At 51.9% G+C, this 15956-nt stretch overlaps 3 protein-coding genes across 4 annotated transcripts; 1 reads left to right on the top strand and 2 right to left on the bottom strand.

Annotated features, from left to right (window-relative positions):
• Positions 1 to 257: 257 nt before the first annotated feature.
• Lrrc73 (leucine rich repeat containing 73) lies at positions 258 to 5270 on the bottom strand. Of its 2 annotated transcripts, XM_027389218.2 has the most exons (7): positions 2895 to 3023; positions 2666 to 2737; positions 2151 to 2311; positions 1702 to 1824; positions 1280 to 1380; positions 724 to 946; positions 258 to 578 (listed from the first exon to the last, which is right to left on the bottom strand). In XM_027389218.2, exons 2-7 carry the CDS (start codon positions 2680 to 2682, stop codon positions 508 to 510), a joined length of 696 nt encoding a protein of 231 aa, XP_027245019.1. In that variant the 5' UTR covers positions 2683 to 2737; positions 2895 to 3023; the 3' UTR covers positions 258 to 507. The 2 variants fall into 2 exon arrangements, with proteins under 2 accessions (XP_027245019.1, XP_027245018.1); XM_027389217.2 differs by lacking the exon at positions 2666 to 2737 and having other exon boundaries at positions 2895 to 5270.
• Positions 5271 to 5457: 187 nt separating this feature from the next.
• Positions 5458 to 9878, bottom strand: Yipf3 (Yip1 domain family member 3). Its single transcript, XM_027389228.2, has 9 exons — positions 9650 to 9878; positions 8897 to 9094; positions 8650 to 8756; positions 7084 to 7129; positions 6858 to 6950; positions 6564 to 6695; positions 6279 to 6392; positions 6029 to 6152; positions 5458 to 5928 (listed from the first exon to the last, which is right to left on the bottom strand). Exons 1-9 carry the CDS (start codon positions 9728 to 9730, stop codon positions 5780 to 5782), a joined length of 1044 nt encoding a protein of 347 aa, XP_027245029.1. The 5' UTR covers positions 9731 to 9878; the 3' UTR covers positions 5458 to 5779.
• A 60-nt stretch (positions 9879 to 9938) lies between these two features.
• On the top strand, positions 9939 to 14562 carry Polr1c (RNA polymerase I and III subunit C). The gene is made up of 9 exons (XM_027389229.2): positions 9939 to 10099; positions 10215 to 10286; positions 12500 to 12607; positions 12692 to 12824; positions 13351 to 13470; positions 13547 to 13699; positions 13841 to 13990; positions 14071 to 14187; positions 14287 to 14562. Exons 1-9 carry the CDS (start codon positions 10031 to 10033, stop codon positions 14403 to 14405), a joined length of 1041 nt encoding a protein of 346 aa, XP_027245030.1. The 5' UTR covers positions 9939 to 10030; the 3' UTR covers positions 14406 to 14562.
• Positions 14563 to 15956: the final 1394 nt, after the last annotated feature.

Below are 15956 nucleotides of genomic sequence, written 5' to 3'. Positions count from 1 at the left end.
GCCTGGCTTCCCTTGGCACAAGGCTTGGGGACAGGGTGCTCAGGTAACAGCAGCAACTAATAAGCTTCCCAGCAGAAAGAGGACAAAGTTCAGCCCGGCTCCGGTATCTTCAGATGTCTGAACTCCCAGGACCCCTAGGTCCTAGATCTAGGCTGACCTTTTAGAGTCTGAGATGTAGGGTGATACCACCCTTAATGCCGATGAGTGATACTGCCAGTCCCTCCCATTGGTCATCCCCCAGTGACTACAGCTCCAAGTCAGGTTGTGGAGTTTATAAAATCTGTTCCGAGCCAGCGGGTTGCAGCCAGAGCTGCCAACAAGTTCAAAGTCAGTACCTTGGGTTCAAGTCCCCCCAACCCCCAAGGCTGTTGCCCAGTGACAGCTTCCAGAGTCTCCCACCACTATCAGGAGCTGCCAGAGCCCCAGCCAGGACCTTTCCCTGCCATGTGGAGGAAGGTAGTGGGGACACAGGCAAATGCTATGATGCACAGAAGCCCAAGTGGAGAGTCACATCTCGGTCTCAGCCAACAGGCTGTCCCCTAGTCCTGATGTCATTAGCACCATCTGAGAGCTGGGATCTGTGGAAGGGCAGAAGGATGTTCAGCCACCATTCATTGCTAGTGAGCCTCACAAATAGATGAGAGTCATGGCCTGCTTTCCCAGCACCGCCCCCTTGTTTCAATTCTTCCAGATCAAGCTCTCATCCACTCTCCAGGTTCTTACCGCTGGAGCACATCCAGGAACTGCCACCCCTCTGGTGGGCAGCAGGCTCCCGCCCTCTTCCCCATTCCTGGGTGTCCACAGCGCCTCCTGCCACTTCTTCCTCTTCCTCCCCCTCAGAGAGGAGGTCACAGATTTGCTGCTGCAGCGCTGGGCTAATGCTGTTCTCAGCCAACACCAGGCTCCGCAAAGCTGTTGGGTAATTTTCTACCATGTCCAGCAGGGTCTTGGGAAAGGAGAGAAGAGCACAGGAAGATAAACACATGAGAGGTGGCTCAGTGGCTAAGAGCAATGTCTGCTCTTCCTAAGGACCAGGGTTCAATTCCAGCACCCACATGACTGTTCACCATCTGTAACTCCAGTTGCAGGGATCTGATACCACCTTGTGGCCTCCATGGGCACCAAGGACATACAGGAAAAACATTGATTTACATAAAATACATTAATTATAAAATTAAAACAATGAACATAATTTAGGCAGTCCTTGGGTCTGTCCCCAGACACAAAGATCATTTCATCCTTTTCTCTAGCCTGTCTCTAAAACATGACGGCCTCTCACCTGAGCTGACTGGTTTGTGAGCCCTGTGCCCTCCAAGTCTAGGACTTCTAGGGTACGGCTTGAGGCCACAGCTACAGCCAGCATCCCTGCCACATGGTCACCTGAAAAGACAGCACAAATTCACAGCCGTCTGGGATAACAGAGGTTTGTTAATCGTCGGTCCTGGCCAGGAGATGAAGGTGAGTGGCCAGGAAGGGAGCATCTGGAGGGAGATAAGCAAGTCAGATCCATGGGTGCTGTCTGGGGCTTTAACCTACCTACCTGTCGGTCATCTGGTACTCCATGACGGCTGGCCCCTTACGAGACCCCTGGGAGTTCTCATTTGTCTTCCCGCCCTTGAGTGGGGGTTACTATGGCAACTGGTGGGCTGAGGTTTTTGGATAGGACAGCAGCAGTGAAAAGGGGAATCATTTTAAGCTCACCTAGGGGGTTGTAGTCCAGGTTGAGGACTCGGACTTGGGAACTGTGGGCCACAGCAATGGCGAGGCGGCTCCAGCCCTTAGGGGTGATGCCAGGGTTGGCACTCAGTGTTAGCTCCTTCAAACCTAGGCAGCAGCATCAGTAAGAATCCAGGATGAGTAGGGTCAGGCCCTTCTCTACCCTGTCTATGGGGTTAGCATAATGGCTAGGAGCCACCTTGTCCCCAACCACAGCAGTCTGAAGCAATTAGGGACCTACTCACTCCTCCCCTGTCTGGGCCACAGTGCCTCTCCTAAGCTGGGTCCCTAAGCTTCTCCCTCCCTGAGAAGGGTAAAAAGACATTCCTACTGCACGCCCCCTACCCAGCTCTCAGCACTGGGCCACACCCCCTTCTCTTCATTCAGCCTTCATCTGTCACACTAGCTCATGCACTCAGTAGGGTCCTGCTCACCAGACTTGGCCCCGTCTGGAGGGAGGAGGCCACAGATGAGGTTGATGGCTTCATCACCCAGCATGCAGTCCCCCAGGTCAAGAGCCACAAGAGCAGGGTGGAGAGCCAGGGCCGGGTTCAGCAAAGCCAGCCCGGCATCTGTCAGTGGGCTCCCGTGCAGGCTAAAGGTTGACGTGAGATTAATTACCAGTCTTACCTGTTCGGGAAAAGTGCCCCTCCCCGAGACAAAAGTGGGAAGGAAAAATGCAAATTCTAGATTTGAAGCAGTATGATGGAAAGGGAATTTGGTTTCTTTTCTGGGGTAGGAACTGGTAATGAGAACATTGCACAGGGAGGGGTGTGTGGATAGCGGACTGGGGAGCCAGCATACTCGGCTCACAGGCCTCTGAGACCTTTCGGTGGGTAGGGCTGGAAAGGCTGGGCTGTAGTCTCCATGGGAGGTGACCCTTCCTCAGACATGAGGGACTTCACTATGAAGTAACTGGGGTGGGGTGGGGAGGAACGACATTCCCTACCAGGAAGGGCTAGGCATCCCAGCTCTCCTGCGGGTCTGAATGTAGAGCAAAGTCTAGAAACGATCCACGTTTCTGGGAGGGTGTGGTGGACCCAGAAGAAAGATGAGGTGAGCATTAGAGGTTGCAAAGGCGGGACGGTGGGAAAACAGGGTCTGGGAGGTAATATGGAGATACAGGAGGTGGTAGGGGGTGCAGTGGCCGGGACCCCTTTGCGAGGGGACACACTCACAAGAGGGACTGGATGGAGCGGTTGGTCCGAAGCGCTTCCGCCAGCTGCTTGATGCGGCTGGGGCTGGACACGACGCCCAGGTTAAGGTTGAGCTGCGCCAGGGACGTGGCTCCAGCTAGGGCCCGGCAGATACGGCCGAAGTCGCGGTCGCACAGGCGACAGCCGCGCAGCGACAGCAGGCGCACCGCGTTGTCGCGCAGGCCGCGGCAGATGTCCCGCACCTCGGCGCCTGACAGCGGCTCCCCGGAAATCTGGATGGAGCTGGGCAGCATGATCCGCACGACTGAGCCTCGCTGGGGGCTGGCGCCGGAGTCCCGGCCTGGGCAGAAGTTGGCCCTGCGGCGGCCGGGGCCGGGGCCGGGGGCGGGGCGGGGACTGAGGTCGCGGTCGGAGCGAAGGCAGCGGCTGTGGCAGCGGCGGGAGCGAAAGCAGGCGCGGGCCCGGGATGCGGGGGCGCCGAGGAGGAGCGGCGCGGGCGGGGGCGGGGGCGGCGCGGGGACGGAGCTGCGGCGGCCCCGCGCCGGCCTCTCCCTCGCCGCTTTGGAGGCCCCCGGGCCGGGCAGGCAGGCAGGCAGCACGGCTCACGGGGACAGCCGGGGCGGGATGCAGCTCAGCTTCAGCTGCTGCGCCGGAGCAGGCGGCGAGTTCCTATGGCAACGGTTGCGTCACTGGCTCTCGCCCCGCCCCCGCCCGGCGTGGACCACGCGGCCGGCGCGCGATACGTGTCTTAGGGCGAAGAGCCGGGACCCGAGGGCCCGACGGCGTGACAAGAAGGCAGAGTGCTGCAGCCGCACGTGGGGGGGGGCGGAGGCAGTCACGCTGAGATAGCCTTTCATGCCATCTCGGCTCCTTTTGCTTATTCTCCGGTGCTTCTTCATTCGTAAGGTCTGAACCCCGAGATCCCGCGCCTCTGCCAAGACCCTGGACACCCAGCCCAGCTTAGACGCCCCTGGTCCCTTTAATCCGCCCCGCCCCCCCGTCCCAGTGACGTAGCATGCGTGGGGATTCCTGTCCACGGGGACTTCCCGATAATATGGCTGCGCTGGACAGAGTCCCTGGGGTGCTTTCTTTGAAGACGTCTTAACATCCAGGAGAATGGGATTGCCAAAATCAACGGGGGTCACATAACCCAAAGCCGTGGGAATCCGGGTGGGGTGGGGGCGTGTCAAATGGCGGCAGCGCAGTGAAGCCGAATTTTTTCCCTATGATTGCAATGGGGACTTGATTTGTGCAACAGGGCAGTGTAATAGGAAGAGTTTTTTTTCTTGAAAAAGAGTGAGCTAGGCATAGTGGCCCACGCCTTTAATCTCAGCACTTGGGAGGCAGAGGCAGGTGGATTTCTCTAAGTTCGAGGCCAGCCTGTTCTACAGAGTTTGAGGATAGACAGAGCTGCATAATGACCTTGGAACTCCCCCCAGCCCCCCTTAAAAGACAAAACAAAACAGTAAAGTCAAAAGCTGTACTCCCTCTGTTGACTAATTTTTTTTTTTAAATCTTTGTGTTTGTGTCGATACCTCCAAAAGCCAGCAGAGGGTGCTTAAAGGAAAATCTGAGCCACCCAACATGGAAGCTAGGAACTGAACTTCTGAATCCTGGTCGTTTGCAAGAGGCGTGTACTCTTAACCACTGAGCCATTTCTCCAGCCCCTAGACTTTATTCTTAATTATGTGTATGTCTGTGCAGCGAGAGCAGGTGTCCTCAGAGATCAGTGGAGCTCCTGGAGCTGGGGTTGCAATCAGTTGTGAGCTACCTACCATGGGTGCTGGAAACTGTCTACTTTTAAGTAGCACCCAAAATTTATTGTTTGTTGAAACCGGGTCTTACTATGTGGCCCTGACTGGTCTGGAACTCACTTTGTAGACTAGGCTGGCCTTGAAATCACAGAGATCCACCCCTCCTGAATGCTGAGACTAAAAGGAATACACCACCACACTCAGCCTGAATTTACTTCTTCAATGGAGGTTAAAGGGTGGTGTTGCTTTAAAAAAAAAACAAAAACAAAAAAAACAACAACAAAAAAACACACTTGGAGGAAGGGTAGAAAACTAAAGCCTAGCCAGGCATTGGTGGCACATGCCTTTAATCCCAGCACTCGCCAGGCAGAGGCAGGCGGATCTATGTGAGTTCCAGGCCAGCCTGGTCTACAGAGCTAGTTCCAGAACAGCCTCCAAAACAATACATAGAAACCCTGTCTCAAAAAAAAAAAAAAAAAAAAAAAAAGGAAGAGGAGGAGGAGGAGGAAAGAAAGAAAAGAAAAAGAAAACTAAAGCCTCAATAAAACCATGTTTGGCTTCAAATGCCAGCTCTATGTGGTCCAGGTACACAAGGTCCCTGTAATGATGTAAGTGGAAATTTTTGTTCATTTGTCATTGCTGCATTGGCTTCTCAAAAGTACAGTCAGTCTAGACTTCAGACTGGTATACATATGTGAGGACTGTGGCTCTCACGCTTGGGGCCTGCCTGAAGGAAGGGACAGCAGGCATATGACATTACCACTGCTGACAGAACAGAAATTTGTATCAGAAGTAGGGTGGCAGGAGAATGGCTGGAACAGGAGCTGTAGTTCCAGACTTCAATCAATATTTTAATTACCAAGTCTATATTTAGCAGTATAAGAGGAGAAGGGAGAGAAAAGGGGTAGGTGGTGAGGGCCTCAGAAGAGCTGACCCACATTCTGCACCTGGCTGCAGAGGCTTGCAGTCCTGGCCAGGACTCCTTGGCCTTGTGCCTTTCAGAAGCCAAGACCGGTGCCAAGCAGGTGTTTAGGCAGCAAAGGCTCAGTGGTTGCTGCAGACCTCATCAAAGAGACACATGTCCTCAGTATACTGTCCTTTAGTCTTCCTCCAGAGCTGGGCAGTCAGGGATGGCCAAGGATTTCAGGGAGGTCAGTGTGACTGCAGGGTCGCTGCTATTGCCTTTGCAGTGGCATTGACCACAGTGACAGGGAGCCCGGCAGCAGGGAGCACAGCAGGAATGTCTCTAGGGACCCTCTGCATGGGTGGGACGTTGGGGCCCTCCAGGGTGTCCAAGATCCCTAAAGGAGAAAGATGGAGGATGAGTGAGAACTGGTTAGGCAGGCCCCCAGGGCAGCTCATCCAGCCCACTCCCCCACACAGGCCCCTCCTGCCACTCACCCTCTACCACCTTGTGGTAGGCAAAATGCAGATAGAGCAGAAAGAGCATGTGCAGAGCAGCCAGTGTGCCACAAAGGAGCAGCCGCTGGGTGGGGCCTACAGTCCTTGACACCAACACTGCCACCTAGAGCCACAGGTATACAGTTCAGAAAACAGTTCACTGTTTTCAAAGTGAAGGATGGAGAAGATGCCCAGGGCAGAACTGTGTAGAGTCCTTTGTGGGGTGGACAGCAAAACCTGCTCAGCTTACCATACGCAGGGTGGACAGCCCACCCACCAGCAGCCAGAAGAGGTAGAAGAGGGCATGAAGGTGAATGTTATAGGTGATGAACAGGACAATACAGTGCCCAAAGAGACCATAGCCCTGGGGAGAGAGATGAGAGGATCGTCACTTGGGCTGGAGTGGCCTTTGGCCCTCGGTGGGGTCTTCTGGCCTGCTCCTCTCATCCCAAGTCCACAGATCCCTGGAGGGTCTCAGACCACACCTCACTGATCTTAGGCTAACCCCTGCCCACTCCTGGGCTCGGCTCCTTACCAGCAGTGCCAGCATCTGCAGCATGGTGATCTGGGCATTGCACAGGTAGGCAAGGAAATAAATGAAGGACGAGACACCCAGCCAGTATCCGAAGCAGGTGCCAATGGCTGTGCCCATCAGGGTGCCCTCACGCTGTGGGGTGAAGGCTCTGCTTAGGGCTAAGACACCTCTGATCTCAGCCTCACCCACCGCTTTCTGAAAGGGCTGCTCTGTCTCACTCCACCACCATATTCTCAGGCAGTTTTCAGCCTACATCAGCTACCCGCCCTTCCGCAAGGCCTGTGTCCTGCTTACGATAATGGTATCAGAAGTCTTCATCCCATGGAGGAGGATGGCGACCAGTGTGAAGACCAGCATGAGAGGTCCATAGAGCTCACCTGCAACTTTCTGTCAATACATGATACGTTCAGACTGCAGGCTGCAATGCCTCTTCTCTTCACACCTTCCCAGGCTTGGCCTGGTGGCCCACCCTCTACACTGCTGCCTCCCCTGCTCTGCAGACATGCCTTTCCCTATTCACCTGGGGGAAGTTGACCATCTTGATAGGGATCATGGACTCCAGGAGCCTGGGAGAGGAGAGGAGAGAGAGGAAAGCAGATGTAACACTATGCTGAGGTTCTGGAGGACAGGGTATGAATCTAGTTACTAATGTCTCTACTGCCAGGGAATAGGGCTGGCCCAGAGGACATACTGGATGAGAGGGGAGGGGGTAAAGACAGGGAATGAAAAAATCACTTTGAGGACGGACAACCTTCTCAGGTAAGTAACAGCTACTTGGAAAGCTTGGAGACACCAGAGCATTTGACCATTTACCTACATGGCCTATAGAAGACACACAAACATTAGCCGAGAGTACCCAAAAGGTGGAAGCCCGGGGAACAGTGTAACTACTGAGGGAAGCAGTATGCTTCCTGACTCTTTCTGATTACTATTCTTCCAGGCAGTGAGCATTTTTCTTGAAAAATACATTAGAAATGGTATGTAAATTCCACACAGGGGGCTGGACAGGTGGCTCATCCGTTAAGAACACTGGCTGCTCTTCCAGAGGTCCTCAGTTCAATTCCCACATGGTGGCTCACAACCATCAGTAATGAGATCTGGTTTCCCTCTTCTGATTTGCAGGCATACAGCAGACAGAACACTGTATACATAATAAATAACTCTTAAAAAAATATCCACACAGAATAAAAAAGAGATCTTTCTTTCTTTCGTTGTCTATGGCTACTATACCTTTGGTTATTCTTGTTTTTTTTCTTTTTGAGACAGGGTTTCTCTGTGGCTTTGGAGCCTGTCCTGGAACTAGCTCTTGTAGATCAGGCTGGCCTAGAACTCACAGAGATCTGCCTGCCTCTGCCTCCTGAGTGCTGGGGATTAAAGGCGTGCACCACCACAGCCCAGCAAGTTGTTCTTGTTTTTTAGGAAGGTTTCTTGGACTATATTTTTAGTTACATATTACTTACTCTGGGAAGCCTTCCCTTTGGACCCTACAGCCTCTCAGGGCTCAAGTGTCCCTTCTGTGTATTCCACAGTTGTAGTAGAGTGCTATGTTGTGACTGCATTCAATAGCAGGGCTCCCACCTATCTTCACTAATGAATCAGATATCACAGAATAAAAAGTCAGTGTATAGTGGCCCTGGGTTTTGTATCAGCACTGGTTACAGGAAGAAAAGAACCAAAGCCAGACCGAGTCCAGTTCCTGAGAAGGCAGTTAATGAGTATGCTGATACTCAGGTGGCCAGAGAGAAAAGAGTTTATAAAATACAAAAAAAAAAAAAAAAAGGAAAAGAAAAGAAAGAAAGAAAGAAAGGATAAAGACAGCAGAGTCTGCTTTTGAGAAGCTCTTGGTCTCGGGAGAGACCGACCAGGAATAAAAATCTATGTAGCCACATGGTAGAAGCCAGCAGAGTTGTCTAGGAGTCCCAGCTGGGGAGGAATGAGGACACAGCAAGTGCTGTCCGAGCGCGGTGTCTGGTAAGATGGGCAGCATGCACACACTTTCACCACCAGAGCTCAGGGCTCAGTATCTGACTGCAGTCTGGATGAGGGACTAGATGTGAGGACAGACTCTTCTGAGAAGACTCCTCACCTGCTTCGGACCTGAGCAGGCTCCACATCAAAGTAGGGTCTCAGGATGTCGATGTTGGCATACAAGCTGAAGGCTCTGGAAGCTTGTCTCTTCCCTGCCTGCCACATCTGAAGGGAGATGGGTATTATGAAACTGGTGGCTCTAGACTGTTAACGTTACACAGCCTTTGCCAGATTTCTGTGTGGTTCTCCCTGGAAAACCTACGTCACCTTGGGACACACATGGGTCCACTTTCCCATCTGCTTACCTGATCAGCCACCTGTCGGCTCAGCTGTCCCTTAAAGCCTTTCATGCCCAGAAACTCGCCATCCTCCTCTTCTGCAGCAGCTGCGTCGGCATCCACTTCTTCCTCACGCAGGCGCTGATGCAGCTCCCCCATGTCCTCGAAGCTGGAGCCTGACGTGTCATCCATGTTCTCCATGTCAATCACGGCCGAGCCCCCGCCCTGTGAAGACAAAGGCTGCTAGAGAGCGGGGCCTTCTGTTGCACCCTTCTGCTCTCTGCTCATCGCACGGTTTGAGGCTTTGCTCTCCCACTGATGAGGACATTGGAATTGCTACCCATCGTGCCAAACTCCTCCTTGTCACTGCTGGCACAACTCTTGTCGCCACACTTTTGTGGTTCAGAAAACACACTACTCATCTTCAATTCACGTTGTTTTCCTACCTTCCCCCTCAAAGCTTCGAAGTGCTGCACCGGGGCCGACCTGCCGCCACCCACCTTCAAGCAAGCCTATGTGCACACAGGCCACCTTTAGGGGCTCCAGGGAATCAATCCTACCCTCTAGCCCTGCACCTGCCTGACCCAGACAGGCCGCCCAGCCACGGAGACCCGAGGCCCGCTGCAGCCTCGGCCTGGCCCTTCCTCCTCAGCACAAGCGCTACAGACCTGGGCGTGGGAGACTCAGCGGCCACCACTTGCAATGGAGCCGACTTCCAGGCCGCGAGAGGGGACGGCGGCCAGCCCGGGGGCTGCCGGCAGCCGGGACACCGCTCCATACCTGGATGTTTTCTTCGAAGCCTCCCCACTCCGGGCCAGCTCCGTTTCGGACGCCGCTGGCCGGCGCCGCGGGAGTCGCCATGTCCCTCGAGGCTTTCCGTCGCTGAAGCTCGCGGGCGTGGGACCAGCGTGAGACCCGGGCCGGAGAGAAGGAGGAAACGTCCAGGAAAGAGAGAGGGCGAGGTAGTATCAGCCGGAATGCAAACAGGAGAAACCCGGATGTTTGGCCCCAATTGACGTCCGGAAGTGAAGGACGTGGACGGGGCGGGGCAGGATATCGCGACATTTATAAGTTCAGGAGGCGGGGCGTTGCCAGGGAGACGGCAACGGGCCCCTAGTACGCCTGCGCGCACCGGAGGCGTCTCGAGGCGGGTGGTGGACGATGGCGGCGGCCCAGGCCGTGGAGGAGATGCGGACGCGCGTGGTTCTGGGAGAGTTCGGGGTTCGCAACGTGAGCTCGGAGCGGAACTCGGGAGGGTCGGGGGCGGGATGGGGGAGGAGGAGGGGAGGGGACCTGGCTTGCGGCTTGTCCTCACCGCCCCGCTGAACACATCTGTTGGCTCTAGGTCCACACCACCGACTTCCCCGGTAACTACTCGGGTTACGACGACGCCTGGGACCAGGACCGCTTCGAGAAGGTGGGTGCGCGGGAGGTGTCCCGGCGGCCCGGGGACCAGACGGCTCACGCTCGCCGCGTTCCAAAAACGTGTGCTGAGCCATCCATGTGCTGGGTGCTGGGTGGCCAGGCCGCCCGGGTGGGGTGAAGGCCCACGTGATCAAGGGATCCCGGTGAAACACAAGAGCGGCGAGCACGGCCGGGGTGCGGGAGAGGAATCCCGTAGGTGACTTAATCCGGTCCGTCGGAGAGACGGAGACTCGGGTCAGTGAAGGAAGACTGGCCAACAGTTAGGCCGTGCAGGCCTAATTGGAGCATTGTTGCAAACGCTTGTTTGCGCAGAGCCTGCTCCAGCAGTTCATTATCGCCAGATGTCAATACATTGGCCCGAGTGGTAGACAAGACCGGGGTCTATCTTTTTCTCTTTGAAAATTTATTTGTATTTTATGTACATTGGTGTTTTGTCCGAATCTATGTGAGGGTGTCGGATCCTGTTGTCAGTTACAGTGTTGAGTGCTGGAAATTTAAACTCGCGTCCCTGATTGGGGTGTTATCTTAAGCTCTGCAAGTTAATAGAGAGCTCTGTTGTTTTTTTTTTTTCGAGACAGGGTTTCTCTGGGTATCCCTGGCTGTCATGAAACTAGCCTTTCTGCCTCCTGAGCGCTGAGATTAATAGCATGAGCTACCTCGCCTGGCTTAAAGAGAATTTTTCAGTAGACTGATCTAATTTTGTAACCTTCATAGCTGGGAGGGAATGAATAAATTCCACTGGTAGTGGAAATGGAGCAAAAGGAGAACTAACAGCTATGTACCATATAGCTTTGGTGAGGGGTGTGTGTGTGTGTGTGTGAAAAAGGGCCTTGTGATGTGGGGAATTTAAGGAGTTTTTTTTTTGGGGGGGGGGTTATGTGTTTACCTGCATGTATATTTGTGCATTTGTGTGACTGGTGACCCAGGGAGGTCTAGTTAGGTCCCCAGAACTGGAGTTATGCATGGTTATGAACCACAGTGTGGGTGCTGGGAACCAAACCCAGTTCTTTTTCTTTTTTCTTTTTTTTTCTTCTGTTTTTCGAGACAGGGTTTCTCTGTGGCTTTGGAGGCTGTCCTGGAAGTAGCTCTTGTAGACCAGGCTGGTCTCGAACTCACAGAGATCCTCCTGCCTCTGCCTCCCGAGTGCTGGGATTAAAGGCGTGCGCCACCCAACGCCCGGCCAAACCCAGTTCTTCTGTAAGAGCAGTCAAATGCTCTTAACTGCTGAGCCATCTCGTCAGCTCCATTAGGGAAGTGTCTTGATGGCTGATTGTGTCAGTTGATAAACAGGAGAAAAAGAGTGATAATATGTTCAAATTCCTGTATGTGAAGTCTGTAGGTCAAGTGAATGATGCCTGAAGTGAGATCAAAATGAACCCAAGTTTGGGGAGTTGCTGAGTAGTTGCTTAAGCCAGGAGTGTGATTGAGGTCAGCCAAGAGATTTGAACCTGGGAGAAAGTAACATTTACAGGGTGAGAGGAAGAATTTAGAATATCAGATAAGAGAACTAAATTGGTGTTCAAAAGTCAAGGGAGTAGAATTTGAAAAAAGAGGGATTGAAAAATAAAAACAAATGCAGGACTAACTTGTCTAAGCAGTGTGGGACGTTCTGCTCTTCAGTGTAGCAGCTTCTGTGGGTTGTTTTTGTGGAGCCATATTGCCTAGGGTCTTTTTTGGGGAGAGGGCGGGGGTTGAGACAGGATGTAGCTTTGGAGCCTATCCTGGCACTCCATCTGTAGACAAGGCTGGCCTGGAACTCACAGAGATCTGCCTGTGTCCCCCTCCCCCCCACGCGCGCGCGCCCAGTGCTGGGATTAAAGGTGTGCACCACCAATGCCCGGCTTTGCTTAGGGTCTTAGTGATGTACACCTTTGATCCTAGTCCATAGAAGATAGGTAAGTATTCCTGTGAGTTCGAGGCCATTGTGGTTTACATAGATAGTTCCAGAAATGCTAGGGCAAGGTAGGGAGACCCCCCCTTATTTTTTAATTTAAAAAAGAAAGAAAACCAGCCAGGCTTCTTACAAAACTCAAGAACAGGGCTGAAGACAAAAGTCTAGTGATCATCTGGTCACAGGAAGGCTTTAGGATGAGAGAGGGTGGACATACATGGAGGGACATTGCCAGGGTGGGAGTAATCACAGAGGGAGGCTTGAATTACACAAGAGAAACAGGTGTTCCATCAGTTTTTTCTCTATCCCTCTAGAATTTCCGTGTGGATGTTGTTCATATGGATGAAAATACACTGGAGTTCGACATGGTGGGAATTGATGCTGCCATTGCTAATGCTTTCCGGAGAATTCTGTTAGCTGAGGTAAAAGAAGACGTGTGGGTCTCTTATTTCCAGGTAGGGAGATCAGTTGGTGTTGCAGTTGGATGATTCTGCTTTTTTGAACAGGTGCCAACAATGGCAGTGGAAAAGGTTCTGGTTTATAATAACACATCCATTGTCCAGGATGAGATCCTTGCTCACCGCCTGGGGCTCATCCCCATTCTTGCTGATCCACGTCTGTTTGAATATAGGAACCCAGGTGAGATTGAGAAGATGACTGTCCTCAAGTGGGTTGTGGGCTCAGATCCCAGGCTCACCACTGTGAGACCTTGGTCGAGGCAGTCAACATTTTGTACATTGGTTTTCACCTGGGAGAACACTTGCCCTTACATTAATTTTGTCTATATGTAAAAGCTTGCAGCATAGTGCCAGCACTCAGATATATATTTTAATTCTTTAAAAAACTTTGTGTGCTGTGTACAAGTACACACAGCTGTGAAGGTCAGAGGACAGCTTTGGATTACGTATTTCTGTGGATTTCAGGGGTTGAACTTGGGTCTCCAGGTTTGCTTGACACCTTTATTGTGAGCCTTCATACCAGCCCCTATTATTAATTAGAGGTAGGGCCAGGCATGGTGTACATCTTTATTCCCAGCACAGGCAGTGATGAGCTGATCTCTCATGAGCTCAAGGCAGCCTGCTCTGCATAGTGAATTCCAGGACAGCCAGGTCTAGTGAAACCCTGTCTCAAAACTAAAGGAAATTCTGCTTCCTCACTGGTACAGGGGAGGAAGAAGGAACGGAGATAGACACACTGCAGTTTCGGCTACAGGTCAGGTGTACCAAGAACCCCAATGCTGCTAAGGATTCCTCTGATCCCAATGAACTCTATGTGAACCACAAAGGTGAGCATTGGTAAGGAAGAGAGCCCACAGGCACTAATTTTACGGTCTGGGAGTTTTTAAACATATTTCTCTCCAGTATATACCAGGCATATGACATGGGTCCCCTTGGGAAACCAGGCTGATGTCTTCCCGGAGGGTACGATTCGCCCAGTTCATGACGACATCCTTATTGCTCAGCTTCGGCCTGGTCAGGAGATTGACTTGGTTATGCACTGCGTCAAGGGCATTGGTGAGAACCCTGTGTCTGCCCAGGGTGGGGGCAAAGTGCATAGGATAAGCCAAGGAGCTTAACTTGGGTGTTACCAATAGACAGAAGGCCAGTGTGCTTCTGTTGTTCCCTGGCATAAGAGAATAACAGAGTTTCTCATAGGCAAAGATCATGCCAAGTTCTCACCCGTGGCAACAGCCAGCTACCGGCTCCTGCCAGACATCACTCTGCTTGAACCTGTGGAAGGTGAGGCAGCTGAGGAATTGAGCAGGTGCTTCTCACCAGGTGTAATTGAGGTGCAGGAAGTACAAGGTATGGCACCTGGCGCTGTGGGGATAAAGACCTTTGAAGGTGGCAGAGAATAAAAGGGCTCATGACATCATTTTCCTTAGGTCAAAAGTTGGCCAGGGTTGCCAATGCTCGGTTGGATACCTTCAGCAGAGAAATCTTCCGGAATGAGAAGCTGAAGAAGGCTGTGCGCCTTGCACGTGTTCGGGACCATTATATCTGTGAGTAGGGGTGGTATGGTGCTCTTTGGATAGGATTTAGAACTAGCCTGCAGTAAAAGGTAAATCCTGCCAAGGCTGAAGTGTCTCTTTGGTCCCTAGTTTCTGTCGAGTCCACTGGAGTGTTGCCACCAGATGTGTTGGTGAGTGAAGCTATCAAAATACTGATGGGGAAGTGCCGGCGGTTTTTGGATGAACTAGATGCAGTTCAGATGGACTGATGTTTCCAGGATAGCCTGGCAGCTTCTGGATTCCAACTGTTCACCACTGCACTCTGCAATTCTCAGTCAATACATTTTATGAAATGTGCCACAGATTAAGACTAATGCCTTTGTAAGGCCTTTGATGTAAATAAAGTGATATCCTAGCAAAAAATTTTTTCAGACTTATTTTTTGGTCTAAAAATAAAGGGTCCTGCCCAGAAAAGGTAAGGACCAAAACAAAAGTTTCCAGGTCAATGGATGTGGGCAAGACTTGAGAGACTGTACTAGTATTGTTAACAACTACCTGTCTCCTGGGCTTCTACTGAAAAAGGCTGTCTTTAGCTTCAGCCGTGTTGCCACTGACAGCTCCACAGAAGATAACCATTTCCTTCTGGCCAGGTGCCAGGTTTTGGTGGTCAGGGATAGACATCTGACTGATAACTTGTCAGCCTTATCAACCAGTTTTCCTGTTTAGTCCCCCTAACAAGGTGCTCGTGAATAGCCTTGGAGGAATCACAGGTTTGAAAAAGGGAAGATAGGGCCCTTTCTGTAAGAAACGCAGATTTTTACTGACATGCAGATGTACTATAGAGTTAGCATTTCTACAAAAGGTTCTATAAACAATAGAAAATTTCTAGCATGAAGTCATAGGATGTTAGAAATATTACAACATAATAAATACAACTACATCCTCCACAGCCCTAACCAGACAGGGGTAGGCAGCTATCAAGTTTGGAGGGAAACACTGAAATCACCTTCACAACCTGTAGACCCCAAGCACCTCGCAGAGAGAAATGGTCTTATGCAGACAGTAACCTGGCACACCAGTTCCCATTCCCCAAACTTCCCTCCCCAACCTACCTGTGCCTGGGGCTTGCACAGGTCACAGTAGGCCAGTCAGAGCGCGCGCACACACACATCTTTTGCTTCATGTCCCTTCCATCAAAAACTTTCAAAGGCATCTGGACTCAGCTAGACCGAGAAGGCTAGACAGTGACTTTGCTAGCTTGCCAGGTATGAGCTTAGTTGGTCTGGATGTGATTGGTGTCATGTGATACTGACAGGCCCAGAGGCTGGGGAAACCCTTGAGGGTCACTCCTAGAAGGCCCAGATGTGCATTTTAAGAAACACAATGTTCAACTAAACTCTCCCCTGCTCTTGTCCCTGGATATTATGCTCAGACTTTAACAAAAGCCTGTACCATGATCCCACCAAGTGACCAGATTCTTGCTTAATGTAAGGATAAGAACTGGCTAAGTACGGTTCAGCATGTAGCACCTAGGCCAAACATGCCCTTGGGAGTATAGAAAGATCCCTGTCAGCTCAGAAGCCAGAGGCTCAAGCGGGTCCCTTGTAGTCCAAGAAAAACTGGCTGAGCCCTTGTCAGTTTGGTCAGCGGTGTTGGGTACAGCACCCCATCCTGTCTCTCCTGGTGTAGCTCTTTGGGGAAAGGGCGTTGTGCTCTAGCTTTTCTTGGAAAAGCCCAAACTGCAAGTTGAATGCCAACTCCCTAGGACATCTGTATGGAATGGTGTAAGCCCTAATTCCCTTTTCTCAATACTTCAGTAG

The sequence above is a fragment of the Cricetulus griseus genome, assembly GCF_003668045.3.
Source record: "Cricetulus griseus strain 17A/GY chromosome 1 unlocalized genomic scaffold, alternate assembly CriGri-PICRH-1.0 chr1_0, whole genome shotgun sequence".
Taxonomy (NCBI): domain Eukaryota; kingdom Metazoa; phylum Chordata; class Mammalia; order Rodentia; family Cricetidae; genus Cricetulus; species Cricetulus griseus.
Note: the sequence above shows the minus strand (reverse complement) of the source record. Positions and strands in the feature narration are given on the sequence as shown.

Coding starts and splice junctions, on each gene's coding strand:
- Lrrc73 (XM_027389217.2), bottom strand. CDS start 3,166: ATGCTGCCCAGCTCCATCCAGATTTCCGGGGAGCCGCTGTCAGGCGCC. Junction 2,312..2,894: donor CGCTCCATCCAGTCCCTCTT/GTGAGTGTGTCC, acceptor GTCAACCTTTAG/CCTGCACGGGAGCCCACTGA. Junction 579..723: donor TTCCTGGATGTGCTCCAGCG/GTAAGAACCTGG, acceptor GCCCTTCCACAG/ATCCCAGCTCTCAGATGGTG.
- Yipf3 (XM_027389228.2), bottom strand. CDS start 9,730: ATGGCGACTCCCGCGGCGCCGGCCAGCGGCGTCCGAAACGGAGCTGGC. Junction 9,095..9,649: donor GCTTCGAAGAAAACATCCAG/GTATGGAGCGGT, acceptor TTGTCTTCACAG/GGCGGGGGCTCGGCCGTGAT. Junction 7,130..8,649: donor CCTGCTCAGGTCCGAAGCAG/GTGAGGAGTCTT, acceptor CTCCTCTCCCAG/GCTCCTGGAGTCCATGATCC.
- Polr1c (XM_027389229.2), top strand. CDS start 10,031: ATGGCGGCGGCCCAGGCCGTGGAGGAGATGCGGACGCGCGTGGTTCTG. Junction 12,608..12,691: donor GGAGAATTCTGTTAGCTGAG/GTAAAAGAAGAC, acceptor TTTTTTGAACAG/GTGCCAACAATGGCAGTGGA. Junction 13,991..14,070: donor TGAGGTGCAGGAAGTACAAG/GTATGGCACCTG, acceptor CATTTTCCTTAG/GTCAAAAGTTGGCCAGGGTT.